At 46.3% G+C, this 15,621-nt stretch overlaps 1 protein-coding gene across 1 annotated transcript in view; it reads right to left on the bottom strand.

Moving 5' to 3' along the window:
* Positions 1-15,621, bottom strand: part of cfap251 (cilia and flagella associated protein 251) — a 76,725-nt gene that overhangs the window by 27,351 nt on the left and 33,753 nt on the right. The window contains exons 11-17 of the mRNA XM_056593013.1: positions 11,009-11,160; positions 10,437-10,616; positions 9,645-9,829; positions 8,535-8,637; positions 8,174-8,337; positions 7,862-7,952; positions 7,223-7,366 (exon numbers count right to left, since the gene is read on the bottom strand). Coding sequence (XP_056448988.1) covers positions 7,223-7,366; positions 7,862-7,952; positions 8,174-8,337; positions 8,535-8,637; positions 9,645-9,829; positions 10,437-10,616; positions 11,009-11,160 — 1,019 coding nt within the window. The remainder of the gene's footprint in view (positions 1-7,222; positions 7,367-7,861; positions 7,953-8,173; positions 8,338-8,534; positions 8,638-9,644; positions 9,830-10,436; positions 10,617-11,008; positions 11,161-15,621) is intronic.

Here is a 15,621-nt window from a genome sequence, read left to right as displayed (position 1 = left end):
AACTTTATTCGTTCACGGGGCTTGAATCACCGGCAATTCAGGGCACTTTTAGAGGAGGAAAACTCTGTGTACGAGGATGTGCCATACCACACGGAGGTGCACTGGTTGAGTCGTGGGAAAGTGTTGGGAAGATTTTATGATACCCGCGTTGAGATCGCTAGTTTCATGGAAAGCAAACAAAAGGTCATCCCCGAGCTTGAGGATGAAAATGGCTGAGCAACTTGGCGTTTATGTGTGACGTAACGGAGCACCTCAATGCCCTGAATGTAAAACTCCAGGGTCGAAAGCAGCTGATCACTGAAATGCGAGACTCAGTAAAAGCGTTTCAAATGAAACTGCGTCTATGGGGGGGCCAGATGCGCCAAGGCAACTTGGCTCACTTTCCTACTTGCCAGTCAGTCAGTGACACAGTCACCATCCCATTCCCGACCAAAGTGACAAACTGAACACGCTCAAAGCGGGATTCACCCGGGAATTTGCTGATTTTAAATCACAGAAATTGAACCTTGATCTGTTCGCAAATCCATTTGCAATTGATGTTGACACTGTACCTGAGCACTTGCAGTTGGAACCCATTGAATTGCAATGTAATGGTGCTCTGAAGACCCAGTACCAGTCAGTTGGGGCTGCTGAACTTGCACCTCTAGTCCCTGAATCAATGCCACAGCTTCGCCTTCATGCTGCATGCATCATGTCTATGTTTGGAAGCACCTACTCGTGCGAACAGATGTTTTCCGTATTGAAACTGTACAGGACATCCCACAGATCCCGCCTCACAGACCAGCATCTTGGTATTGAAAGTGGCCATAGCAAATTACATTAAGCCTAGAATAGACAAGATCATTTCTAAGAAAAGGTGCAGAGTGTCTGGTAAGAGTTTAACTAAATAGCAAGCACAATGCCTATTTTGCTTAGGTTTGGCATTATTGGCCCTATTGTTGTCCTTTCAAGTTTCCAAAGTATCGTATTTTCCGGACTATACGTCGCTCCCGAGTATTAGTCGCATCAGTCAAAAAATGCTGATGCGAAAAAAACATATATACGTCGCATCGGTGTATAAGTCGCATTTATTTTTAAACATTTAAACAAGAACGTTTAGTCTGGAGAGACTGAATAAAATTTCAATAGCAATATAGGTGTGTCGGCCCCACTCGTAGTTCTGAGAGTATACCGAATTCAGTGACACCGGGATTCCACCGGACGCGTATGCGCCGCGGTCCTAAACCTGAGCGCACGATCGGGAGGTGGAAGTTGCGCTTTAGATGCCTTCACAAGTCCAGCGGAGGGCTCCAGTTTTCGCCGGCCAAGTCATGCGCTGTGATATGTGTGACAGCTATGTTGCACAACATTGCAGCTAAGGCTGGGGTAGCTTTGGTTGAACCGGAGGACATTGAGGACGATGACGACGAGGAAGATCGGTGTGAGGACGGCCTCCCTCATAACTACGCTGCTGGTTTTCATGCACGTCGAAGAGTGATTGAGACTTTTTTTTAACCCCCTCCACCCTCCCACATGTCACTAAACATTCCCGTCAACGTGACCAATCCCCACCATATCCCAGCCTTTTGCCTGCTCCTTTGCTTGTTTTTTATAAAAAAATATATATATTTTTTATAATATTTTTATTTATTTATTTTTTTTACATTATTTTATGCTACGTTTTATGAGTAGCCTATGTCAGTCTGCACAAATCCCCCCCACTTTCTCTCACACATTTTAAGTGCCCTGCCTGCTCAAACATTTCCTGGACTGTCTCTCTCAAACTAAGAACATAATGGCCCACATTAGGCTCAGACGCACGTGATACACCATTACCAAGGTGTTATAATAAAACGCATCCAATACTAGGAATGTCCGCTGGCTACGCCACTGAGGCTATAGTAGGCTAACGAGGCTCTTAGCGTCCTACGAGTACCCTGGAGCACTCGTTAGCTACTCGTGACTCGTCAGCGTTTTTAAGACGTTCGTTACCAAAGATGCTTTCGGGAAACGGTGTGAAAACTGTACGATGCTCTTACGACCCACTCTGCGATCCACTTAGGCTAAAGATGCTTTCGGGAAACGGGGCCCTGGTATCTTGCCCCCTGCTGGTAAGCCTCAGCCCTGATCATCCTGTCTATCCCCTATACAGTGTGATTTAAATTGTCATGTTTGTTACATGTGGAACCCACATGTTTTAGCTAATAAAACAACTTATTTTTGGAACCTCGTCTCTGGTGCCGTCAGTCAACGAACGTGTGTGCTAGATAATTGTTTTGAGTTCATTGATTAATATATCCCTGGGTGCAATTCCTAGGGTGGCGTTGTCGGCTAGCTTGTTGTCCCCTAATGCCACAGTAGCATGGCTTTCCAGTCTGGAAATGAACAACAGTAGAGGCTGGCCCGATATGCCCTGCTCAAATCAATCAGAGCTGCAAAATACACTGTAAAAAATAAAAAGTTGAGAAAACTCAAAATTGCAAGGCAACTTACTGCAATCAATTTTTGAGTTTTGAGCCCAACAAAATGTAATTTTTCTTCTTTAGACAAACTTGAAAGTTAGTTATATCAACTAAGATTTTATATTTTACAAAACTCAAAAAAGTAAGTCAGGGTTGTTAACTTAATATTTCAAATTAAGGTTAATATTATTTAAAAAAAAAAAACATTTCAAAGAATGCAAAACTAGTTTTAAGTTCACTTTTTTAAAATTAATAATTTGAAACTTCCATTTTACATTTCTGAATGCCAGACAGCAATAGAACAAGTAACATGTAGCTAGTTCAGCAGCAGAGAGTCGCTGTCTAAATGCAGCAAACCAAAGTGCAGAACAAGTTCGACATTCTGGTCAAACTTGTTCTGCACGATACGGGAGCCCAGGTTAAACGGTGACGCAACTCTCGTGCCTCATACACCGCACGATCCCGAGAGCTGCCTTTATTTAACACACACCCACAACACACAGCGCACCGCACATCCAACCAACGGACATGCAAGTCTCGGTAACGGTGGCGGCAACACTACACACAATAAACAACACACAAACAATAAAGACCCCAAACCCGTTAACCCCACTTAACCTAACAGAAACAAATTGACAAAAGGCAATAAACCCCTTTTTCCCAACCGGCATCACGAATACCCAGACTCCCCGGGGGGTAGGAGTCGCCACAATATTTACCATCTGAAAATTCCGTTAGGAAACCCCGTATTTTCCAAAGTGCCGAAATGCGCATGTGCACCGTAGTTGGCCCAGCCTCAGACAGAGTATGACTTAAAGGGACTCTGACCTTTGTTGCATTTGAGAATTACAGCACATTCAAATCATCCCGCCTTCCTCCAATGCCCCACCCCCTAAGCGTACAAAACTAAGCGTTATTTTTTAGAGTACTGTAACGACCTCGCCGGTGACATAATGATGTCGAGTCATTAGTAGTTGAAGGTAGTTTTAATGAACCAAAACCAGGTCACTGAAACCCGTAACATTGTAACCAACGGCAGAAAACCGACACAAAACAAACCCCGGTTACCCCGGCAACCCCCAACACGGTCTCACTCGCGTGCAGGCCCCCACCCTCCTGTTCTTCCAAGGCCCTCCCCCAGCTGACCTAATGATTCGCCCCCACGCTGATTGACAAGAAGAACATTACAATACATACACATAGAACAACTGGCATAGCGGACAACGAAATATAATGTAACACATAACACACAAACTATTTAACTGTCCCAGGGTCGCTACAGTACAAAAGTTCTAGACTCCCATGGGTTATGTTTAGACTCCCATTGGTTATGTTTAGACTCCCAGGGGTCATAATATCTACCAGGGGTCTAGTAAACAAGAAATTTAGCAGGTGGCTCACTGTCATTTTATGGGCTTCATGCGATACCGTTTTGAGGCCCCATGTTGAAGGACAGTGGTCCCACTGAGTATAAGAAAGGTGTATGAGCATTACAAACAGAGTAGCGGGACAACGTCGCGTCTGAGTCCGAAATGGGTCCCGTAATCGGACTGAGTGGTGCGGTTGGGTGCCAACGTTCTGGAGGTCTTCATGTAGCTCCAGAGTAGCGGGACAACGTCGCGTCTGAGTCCGAAATGGGTCCCGTAATCGGACTGAGTGGTGCGGTTGGGTGCCAACGTTCTGGAGGTCTTCCTGTAGCTCCAGAGTAGCGGGACAACGTCGCGTCTGAGTCCGAAATGGGTCCCGTAATCGGACTGCGTGGTGCGGTTGGGTGCCAACGTTCTGGAGGTCTTCCTGTAGCTCCAGAGTAGCGGGACAACGTCGCGTCTGAGTCCGAAATGGGTCCCGTAATCGGACTGAGTGGTGCGGTTGGTTGCCAACGGTCTGGAGGTCCTGAGAATCATCCAGGGGAGCGGGACCACTTGGCTTCTGAGGCCGAATCGGGTCCCCTTGTCGGACTGAATGGTGCAGTTGGTGGCCAACAGTCTGGAGGTCTTCCTGAGGCTCCAGAGGAGGGTAACTCTGTGAGTCTGAGTCCGAGATGAGTCCCCTAATCGGACTGAATGGTGCAGTTTCAGTACGCCGTGGACCACTTTGGTCTGCCATCGTCAGTCGCTACGGTCGCTACTCGCTACTGTCTGCCGTGGAATCAAAACAAACCCTCTAGTTGAGGACGCGCCTTGATGACGCGGGCCCGAATGCGCCACAAGAAGCAGACGGAAAACCTTATATATCCATGCAGCAAACAGACAGGTCTGTCGGCCAATAAGGTCATTCGGTCCGAAGAATTTTATTGGTTGAAGTTTTCACTAAATATTATGAGAGTAAAATAATTGTTTGTTTTTACTCCTGGTGGGTCTGTCTTGCATATTAGAGTGTTATTACCTTATTAATACCAATTTAACCTTATCCAAAAAAAGTGTAAAAATGCAACAAAGGTAAGAGTCCCTTTAAACCCGTGTGTCTTGCTAACAAAGATACTACACTGAGCCCAACTCTTGACCCAAAACTCAACATTGTTGGTTGGACTAAATTGCTTTGCACAGTTGACATGAATACTTAATGTTTTATATAAATTTTACTCATAAATCATAATGAGACCAACAATTTTAAGTTTTCGTTTTTACAGTGTAGTTCTACACAGAAAAATTTGAGAACTGCTACACTGGAAATGACTCCCGCAGGATGTGTCAGGGAATTAACTAATTACAAGGGGAACAAGCACACAGCTAGCACCTCAGACATAGACACCGCCTTGTTGGATAAACTAAATTCCTTCTATGACCCGTTTGATACCCAACAGCAGAACACCATGCCAGCATTACCATCAGGTGACCTGGGGAAAAGTCTCCAGGTAACACGGGCACAGGTTTTAAGATCTCTGCAGCAGGTCAACCCCCACACGGCAGCAGGGCCGAACGGTGTATCACCAAGAGTACTGAAATCCTGTGCAGCAGACCTAGCTGAGGTGTACACCGACATCTTCAACAGCTCACTGGCTCAGGCTGCTGTCCCACTGCTCTTAAAAAAATCCATCATCATACCTGTCCCCAAGAAGCCACACACAACCTGCATGAAAGATTTCCGTCCAGTGGCACTCACTTCAGTTACCATGTGTCTTGAGAAACTAGTGCTGAAGGCCATGGATTCCATTTTTCCCATAACAATAGACCCTCTCAAATTTGCCTATAGGATAAACAGATCAGTGGAATACACTGTAGCACTAGCCCTGCACTTGGCCGTGGAGCATCTTGACACCCCCAACAAATACTGTTTGTCTGAATGCTCTTTCTGGACTACAGTTCAGCGTTTAATACTGTACTGCCCACTAAACTAGTAGCTAGACTGGCAGGCCTTGGGCTGCCTTCTTCCACCTACAGCTGGATACTCAACTTCCTGACAGGAAGACCAAAGGTGGTTTGAGTTGGGAACAGGGTATCCACAGCCCTAACAATCAGCACTTGGACCCCCCAGGGCTGCTGCCTTAGCCCAAGACTGTTCACACTATACACCAATGCCTGTTTATCCTCTCACAAATGTTGTCATATTTACAAATTTGCAGATGACACATCTTTCCTGGGACTCATCAAGGGCGGTGATGGGTCGCACTACAGGCAGCTGGTGGACAGCATGCTCGCCTATGGAGAGGAACTGCCTTGTCCTGAACACTGAGAAGACCAAGGAGCTAATTCTGGACTTCCGGAAGAAAGCTCCCCCCCTAAAAGCCCTACACATCAAAGGTGCTGTGGTGCAGCGTGTTGACAGCTTCAAAGTTCCTGGGCTTGCACATCACAAACACCCTCAGCTGGTCCGGGAACACCACGGCCACTTTGAAAAAGGCTCAGCAGAGGCTTTACTTCATTAGATCCCTGACAAAAAGCCGGCCTCAGCTCTCAACCGCTCACCCAGGCCTACAGAGGTCTGGTGGAGAGCGCCCTCACAGGGGGAATTCCTTTGTAGTATGGCAACACAACAGTAAAGGAGAGAAGGCCCTAAAGAGGATCGTCAAAACTGCACAGAGAATCATAGGCGTAGCGCTCCCCTCCATGGACACCCTGTACACAATTCACTGTAATCCAATCCCAGTCACACCCTGTTCAGATGGAGAAGCTCTGGGCGGGTGCTGAGACACCACCACCCAGAGAGTATCATAGCAAAGAGGAAGCGGTTTCATAACAGTTTTTACCCAGCAGCCATAAGACTGCTGGCAGAGGACATTCAAGCTGGACTGACAAACTATACCCCATATCAGACTCTGACCCATTGGGACGCACACATGCATACACACATACACGCACACACATACACACACCTACCTCATCTTCTCACACATTGTCTTTTTATTGCACTTTTTGCACTACATATTTATTTTAATAATATATTTATTAGAATGTGGACCATTTTACTCTGTGGACTCTTTTAATATATGTTTAATATTATGTGCTATTTATATTTTGACTGAGTGAACCGCACAAGAATTCCAATGCCACTGTTTACCTGTAGTTGGACAAATGGCAAAATTAACTGAACTGTATATAATAATAATAATGATAATAATAATAATAATAATTAGGAGTATGCAAGATAACAGTACTTGAACTGCATGCATCAGTGCAAGTAATAACAACCAGTAGTTATTTTTAAATAGTTTTAAATAGTCATTTAAAACCCTTCTATTTTGGAGATATGGAGTCAATCATGTTACTGTTATTAACACGTTATTGTTACCAAATTGGGTAAAAAGTTCCCGACACACATGCCACTGCTGCAAAACATGGTACCTCTTGCTCAGAAGGGAAGAAGCCCAGAGCTCTCATCAGGAACGGAACCTCAGTTAGCGGTATACTAGTGGACACCTGCCGCGGTGCCATGGAGTCAATGCCTTGGTGACGGAGCTGGCAGTAATAGAAAAGGTCTTCCATTTCCTAAAGTGGTAAAGTAACACTGAGGATTCAATAGGAGCAAAACATCCCAAAAGCAATCATAATAAGAAAAAATTATAACATTAATAATAACTTTGTGTGTTTCCATAGCTCCTTTCAAAACCAGAGCTACTAGGTGCTACACTAAATAAAATGCCATGTAATGTATTTGCAAAGACAGGCAAAAATGTCTTGAAAAGTGTAACATGTGAAAAAGGGATTTCAAGAAGTGGATCAAATATAGAATGGACATTATCAAAATTGTTTACAAATGCAGGTTTTTGTAAAGGTGGGTATTTAAAAGATATTTAAACTGCGATACTGAGTCCTCTGTTTATATATGTCATAAATAGTACTTGCATGATCCCCCTTTGATACTAATAATACTAGTTTTAACACATCCTCATTTAAATAATTAGCAAAAGCCCTAAAGAGGATGAATACAGGGTGTTTCCGCAATACTGCACTGCTCCAGCAGTTAATGGGGGTATGACTGACCCGGCAGAGGGTCCCTCCTCTTCCTCCCTCCAACAGGGCGTAGAAAGGGTCCAGGTGGGAGCCTCCGAGGGCGGCAGTGGCCTGTAACGCACTGTGGTGACATCAAATATTAAAGGCAACATGCAACAGTGTCCAGAAAGTGCTACATCTCCTTATAATGGGACATCCAAATAAATCCAAAAAAAGACACCCAGATGAGGTGATGTAACTGTACCCTCTGCTACTTCAAATGAGATCAGAACCCCAAGAATAGTATTATTGGTTTGGAATGTTATAGAAATGAAAATTAACATATGATAAAAACCGTCTTACTGTGGGTTGATACGCCAGCGGAGAACGGTGCCGTCTGCCCCCCCTGAGGTGAAGACGAAGCGGCCGTCGAAGGAACAGACCAGCTGGGAGACCCCCCCTGGGTGGCAGACCACCGCCAGGCTGCTGTAGGGGTTTCCATCCAGGGGGAGAATCTGGAGCCCAACCTAGAAGGTATTAGGTTATATCAAAACAAGACAATAAAAAAAATTATGGATTATCAAAAGGTCTTGTGATTTAAGGTTTATAGTAATTGGACTAATAAATGAGACTACTCTGGCAGTGTGGCCTATCTCTTCTTCTCGACTGAAAGTTACATGTAATAATTGTAATTAAAGTAATCCAAAAGCAAACAATCCCTCACCTTGTCCTTTGTAATGAAGGCCAGGTAGTAGGTGTAACTGGACCCCGGCAGAACAACCATCTTCTGGACCGGAGATTCATAAGTTGGCCCCAGAAGAGTCTTTCTGTATTTTGAAATGATACAGCGATACATGGGTGACTTCACAGTGACAGGAAATGGAGGATGTTAATATGGACATGATTCCAAGGGCCCTATTTGAACGGCCTGAAACGCAAGTGAGAAGCGCCAAGTGCAAGTAGCTTTGTGGGCGGTTCTATGGCAATATCGCTATTTTACCAGCGCAAAAATGACTCTTGTGCCAAGCGCAAATCTAAAAAGGGTTGGTCTGAAGTAGCCTAATTACCCGTAGGTGTTATTTGGGCGTAACATGCAATAAACCAATGAGAGTGCCAGCTCCCAGCCCCTTTAAGAGCCATGAGCGCATTAGAATCAGACGAGTTGATATTTTGACAGCGCGTCTGCAGTCTCCGATGAGACAGATGCACATGAATTTCAAACTTCAAATGGCTCAGTTTATGGCCAAATAATATTGCCTAATTCACACATGGAATAAGGTTTTCTTCCACAACTTCAGAAATACTCAATCAATTTCGGCAAAGAAAACTTAACACACATATGATATGCGGTAACTGTGGTTCTATTTAATGATATACGCAATACATTATAAACATTGTTTCTTATCAGTATTGTATGCATTATCGTTATCGACTTGTGTTCCTAATATGCATGTGTCCCCCCGTTCATATACATTGCCACTGTATTATGTGTTACGTGTTTAGTTTGCGTGTGTTTAAACAAATGGACGCACACAAGCGCGCCCGCATTCATTAATTATTTAACACATACACACGCGCACCCGCATTCATTCATTAATTTTTTTTTAAACCAGGTATTTCCTAGTTTGTGGCGCAAGTGGCTTCTGAAATTGCAAAATAGCCTCCTCCTTTCGCCGAACCGGCCCTTGGGGTGCAAGATCATTCCCTAATTTACCGACGCGTGGCGCAGGAGGGAAAAGAACTCTCTGCGCCAGTTGCAAACTAGCAACGACACATGCAGCAGTGAGAAAGTAAATTGCGCCGGATGCAAGATAGGGCCCCAAGACTGTGAGACCTGCACATGTTGGTGGTGCTGTTTAGGAGCTTCATCTTGTGCTGGTCCGAGGCGGTGAGGAGGAAACGCTCAGTGCTGAGTGGGGGGTACCAAGTCATACACTGCGGCACCGCACTCTGCTCCACGCGCTCTGCACTCAGCACCAACAGCTGCTGCTCCATACTGCTGTCCAGGTCGTACTCCACCTGTGGGCCAGGTGCAGACACAAAAAATACACAAGCATGGACCAATAACATCAGACACACACACAAACACACAAACACACACACACACACAAACACACACACACACACCCACACACACGCACAGACACAATGAATGCATACTTTGGGATTTCGATATGTGACAACTCATGTAACTGTTTGCACTACCACAAATAAAAAAATGACTATTTAATCTAAGCGGCTAACCTGCACTCAGGTTCTAGTTGTTGTTTTGTTACTTAAACTAGGTTGTGCTGCAGCACTGTTACTAATTTTGTAGCCATTCCATTTTTTTGGAATGCATTATTATTCTCAACCTCCTTTGAACTTTGAGCTCAAATTACTACATGTACATTGCGTACAGAGTCGTCTGAAATAGGCCCGTTGATCATGCCTCTTGACAGCAGCCTCCCCAGACCAAGCTTAACCCACGATTGAGTTTGGTCTGGCAATAGCCAGGCTACATGAAAGTAAAAAAAAGTAGGAGACAAGGACAAGGACGGATTAGTCCTACTGCTTACTAGATCTCCTACTGGCTAGAACACAGAGGCCTAGCAGTCTCCAACTAACTAATACACCCAGGACTGACCAGTCTGCGGTCCATGGCCAAAGACAGCAGCCGAGGCCGGGTGCTGTCGAGGTGTACCCCAAACAGCAGCTCTCTGATGGGCTTGTAGTGGGAGATGTGTCGTCCAACCAGTTGCCATTGCTGTGTTGTTGAGCCAGGAGAGCTATGCAGGTGGAATACTGTAACCGCTTTCCCAGTGTCCTGATCACAGCAAGGACCCCAGCATTAATACAGCGGTGTGGTGAACAGAACATATGTGGTCTCAATACTGCAGTATTCATTAAAGCCATAACTTGTGCATGAAGTTCATCTTCTGTTCTAGTGAATGAAAGACATTTTTTAAGTATCATTCTATAAATTATATGCTCTTCATATCAATGACTTCCCCTATAAAAGCAAAATAACATGGAACCTGCGGACCTATGCAAAGGGTTGCTTGCTTTTTGAACAACAATAGAAGTGAGCTGGAGAAACATATTGCTGTCGTTTGCCGCTTCCATAAGATATTTATATTCCTTCATATAAAAGTTTCCTAAATTTTTTTTAACATACAATATGAAAAAAATACAATGAATACAATATATTTCACTCACAGCAGTGGCAAGATACATGGAGTCCAGGGAGAAGGTGATGTGAGTGATGCTATTGTCACTGAAATGAAAGCAGTCCTCTGCATCGCTGTGTAAAGAAGAGGCATCCAGTATATGGACCGCTCCACTGGCAAAGCCCACAGCCACATAGAACCCTGTTCAAAGACATACTAATGATTCAACACATAACAATGAATCAATTATTTATTATAACTAACATATCATATCACGAGTATGTGTTTGAGCGTGATTAATTAAAAAGAAGAACTGGTCACGGTTTGTTAACAACAGGGAAACTAGCGCAGTTATAATGATATTAGGGATGCACGCTAACTTTTTTTAAAACCAATACCGATAACCGATAACTTTCAGCTCCTAAAGGCCGATACCGATAACCGATAACACACAAACATATATAAATATATATGTTCATGACCTCAGATCATGACATTAATACTATGAACAAAGAGAAAAACCTTTGGGTTTTTATTCACACTTGATGCTGGATATGCAGCCATCGGTGTCGCTCAGACATTCGTTGAATCAACGGGGGGTTTAGGGGGATGGGCTGGCAAGGGGCGGGATATGACGTAGGGTCAAGGTTCGCAAGAGGCGGGATAATAGTGTGTTCCTGAATCCTTGGACGCAAGCCTTCCGAGTTGCACCTTTGACGTAATTTCCGGACTCTGAGCATTTATAGCGTTCATGTTCGTATGAATTGCTAGACCATGCAATGTATAAATTGGTAACCGGAATAAAGTAGCAATGTAATCAAGTGTGTAAGAGCATTTAAAATGACCAACGTGGTACAAATACAAAAAATAAATCTCTTCACAAGCCATTTTGTTGAGAGCCTCATCACTGCTCTTGGTCTATTCTCAGATTTCCGAAAGATGAGGACAAAAAGGGGGCGTGTCTCCGAGAAATGCCGCAAGAAAGCTGGGAGATCTTCGACTTTCGACTCGGAAGCAGCGATGGATTCAATGTTTATTATCCTTGATTCGGTTGGCGTCGGTCAGTTCGCCAAGAAGAGTCGTTCAGAATCGTTAGTTTGTTCATTCGTTCACTCGAGTTTCCGGTAGCAGTGAATTGAATCATGGTCAGCTGAGTCAGACTCAGCTCCTCCCACGTTCTCATTCTCAAACGATCGTGGAAGTCGGTCATCAATCAATATTACAACTTTAACCAAACGCAGCGGGATGGGGGGGTGTATTAATGGATGTTTAACATATCAGCAAGATAATAGATTTGTTAAGCAATGATGGTGGGGGTCCAGGCGGAGAATGAACCATGAAAGAACGAGACAGATTGACGAGGCATTCAAATATTTGACACAGAAAGTACAAAGAGAGCATGCATTTATCATTTCACTGATATCGAATCGTATTATCGTACGCTCGATCACTAAAGGTACGGCCACACCAAGCGCGTTATGGGCGTAGGCTTATGCGTGTAACGCGCCTAACCTGCCACTTGATCATTGTGTGTCACAAAAATCATTCAACACGCCTAACGCGCCTACGCAGCTAGATGAGCCCGCCCAAAACTTATTTTCCCCACATGGCTGAGATCACCACCATCGCTGCACTGTATTTGTTGTGGGAGTCCGAGGAACGTAGGAAACCCAAACGCCATCGTGCATGACACCCTCCGTAGGCGCTCACAACTGGGTGAGTTTCAACACCTCCTCCAGGAACTTTGCCTGGATGACGGCCGGTTCAAGCGGTATTTTAGGTTGACTGGGGCGATGTTCGATGACCTGTTCTTTCTGATTCTGTGCGAACTCCGTCTCTCTGCCTGTGACGTTGAGTCAAGCTTAACGCTGATTGGCTATCATGGCTAAGCGTCATGCGTAGGAGATTAAAAAGTTAAATTTTTTGAACTCTGCGTGCAGGTGCGTTGGGTGCGTAAAAACGCGGTAAATCTACACGCCTAAACCAATGGTTCCCTATGCAGAAATGCTGATTTTCTACGCCTCTTACGCGTGTAACGCGTTTGGTGTGGCCGTAGCTTAAGCCTCTTCCCTCTTCACCACTCACAGTCAGTGAACGAACAGCGGGTCAGCGAGTCAGCGACTAGTGGGTCTGGGAGGAGTCGAGTCTGAGAACGAACCAGACGAACGAGAGAGAAGAATCAGTTCGGTTCGTTCGTGTTAAAGATTCGTTCATTCAAACTGATTCGGTCGTGAACTACCCATCACTACTCGGACGTCTGGCGTCTGAGGATTGAGGGACACACCATAAGGACGGCCCCTGTCATTCAGGTGTGTTTTGGTCTGAGCGCAGACAGCAACGGAGGCAGAACGGGCAGAACTCATCGCGATCATCCTACATTTTGCTGCAGCGATGCAATATATATTCTGTTGCATCCATAACCTCCGATCGATGAAACATTGGAGCATGAGTTACAGGCAAATAGAAGAAACGACGAAGAAGAAAGGCTTCTCGAACAACTGCGTTTGTCACGGTCTGTCCGTCACGCCCCTTTCACCCTCAGAGCTGGGCTGCGTCAGGTGGTTAGTGGAGCCTTTAAGTTGGCTGAACACTGTTCACCTGTTGCCAGATTGTCTTCGCTGTTAGGTTCATGCAAGTCTCTCCAGCAATTCGCCTGTCTCCTGTTCCCGGCTTCCCGACCCTGCCTGTCCCGACTACGTTCCCCGTCTCGTCCTTCTGGATCCTCGTTCGCCTGTCTCCTGTCCCGGCTTCCCGACCCTGCCTGTCCCCGACTACGTTCCCCGTCTCGTCCCTCTTGATCCTCGTTCGCCTGTCTTCTGTCCCGGTTTCCCGATCCTGCCTGCCCCCGACTACGTTCTCCGCCCCGTCCCCGTTGATTGGCTTGACGAAGTAAAGATCGGAATATCATTATGTTTGCTTGTCTCTGAGTCGTGCTTTTGGGTTCTAATCTGCCAGTCTCCTCAGTAGAGCGTGACAGTACAATCTGGCCATAACATGAACCCAGCCGACTCAGAGTCTTTCCAGAACGAACTACAGGCGCAAGGCAGCGTCCTGCAACGCCATGACCAACAACTTACCACCATGGCGGAGGGTCTGCAGACGCTGGTCGCTCGCCACGAGAGCAGCATGGAATCGGTTCGGGATCACATGTGGAGGTTACCCGTCGCCGCTGCTCATTCCGGTTCCTCTTCGACGTCTGAGGCTCGTGTGCCCCCTCCGGAACGCTGCTCCGGGGCTCCTGGTTCTTGCCGCCCCTTCCTGGTGCAGTGCTCCCTCTCCTTTGAACTCCAACCCTCAGCCTTTCCCACTGAGCGGTCCCGGGTGGCTTACATTGTCTCTCTGCTCACCGGAAGAGCCAGGGACTGGGGAACCGCCGAATGGGAGAGGGACTCGCCTGTCTGCGCTTCGGTTAGTGCTTTCTCTACGGAGCTCCGTAAGGTTTTTGATCATGAGACTCCGGGTAGGGAGGCAGCTCGGGGGTTGCTGAATCTAACCCAAGGTGGGAGAACCATCGCGGACTACGCTATCGAGTTCGCGGCTGATAGTAGCTGGAACGGCCCCTCCCTCCAAAGGCAGGGCTCACCAGTCATCCAGAGGGCGCTGGTGAGTCGGACCGTGAACTTTGAAATGCCCTCTCGACCTCTGCTCCAGGCTCGTTTCCACTACTCCGGGCAGGACCACACATTCAGCGTCCTAATTGACTCCGGTGCCGACCCCAATCTCATGGACATGTCGTTGGCCACCCAACTGGAGATTGGTCGCGAGCTCCTGGAGAAACCCATCCACGCCACGGCTCTCGACGGCCGTCTTCTTTGCCGGGTTACCCATCGATCAGTCCCACTCCAAATAAGCATGTCAGGTAATCACACCGAGACACTTGCCTTTCACCTCATTCACTCTCCACAACAGCCAGTCATACTGGGGTATCCCTGGTTAAGAAGACACAATCCACACATAGACTGGTCTACAGGAGCCATCCTTCAGTGGAGTTCACACTGTCATGCTGTCTGTCTTAAAGCTGCACTTTCATCTGCTCCTAGTCCGCCTGCCCTTTCTGATTTCCCAGACCCGTCTAGCGTTCCTGGGGAATAACTGGATCTAAAGGAGGTCTTCAATAAGACCCGGGCCACCTCCCTGCCACCTCATCGACCGTACGACTGTGCCATTGACTTGCTTCCTGGCATGCCGCCCCCTAGAGGGGGGCTCTACTCCTTGTCTGCTCCGGAAAGCAGAGCCATGGAGCAGTACATCCAGGGGTCACTGGCAGCAGGGATCATCCGGCCTTCCTCGTCTCCTGCTGGAGCGGGGGTTTTCTTTGTTGCGAAGAAAGACAAGTCCCTGAGGCCGTGTATCGACTACAGGGGGCTCAACAACATAACCGTCTATGAATACTTGGTCTATGAATACTTGGTCATGCCGAATTGGACTCACCAATTCGGCATGACCACTATGAATACTTGGTCATGCCGTTTGGACTCACCAATGCTCCCGCGGTGTTTCAAGGTCTGCTAAAAGACGTGCTTCGGGATATGCTCAACATCTGTGTGTTCGTTTATGATATTCTTATTTTTTCTAAGACCAAACAGGATCATGAGCAGCACGTGCGTCGGGTGCTGCAGAGACTCCTGGAGAACCAGCTATTCGTCAAGGCCGAGAAGTGTG

The sequence above is a fragment of the Gadus chalcogrammus genome, chromosome 6, assembly GCF_026213295.1.
Source record: "Gadus chalcogrammus isolate NIFS_2021 chromosome 6, NIFS_Gcha_1.0, whole genome shotgun sequence".
Classification (NCBI taxonomy): domain Eukaryota; kingdom Metazoa; phylum Chordata; class Actinopteri; order Gadiformes; family Gadidae; genus Gadus; species Gadus chalcogrammus.
This window is presented reverse-complemented; position numbering and strand designations above follow the sequence as displayed.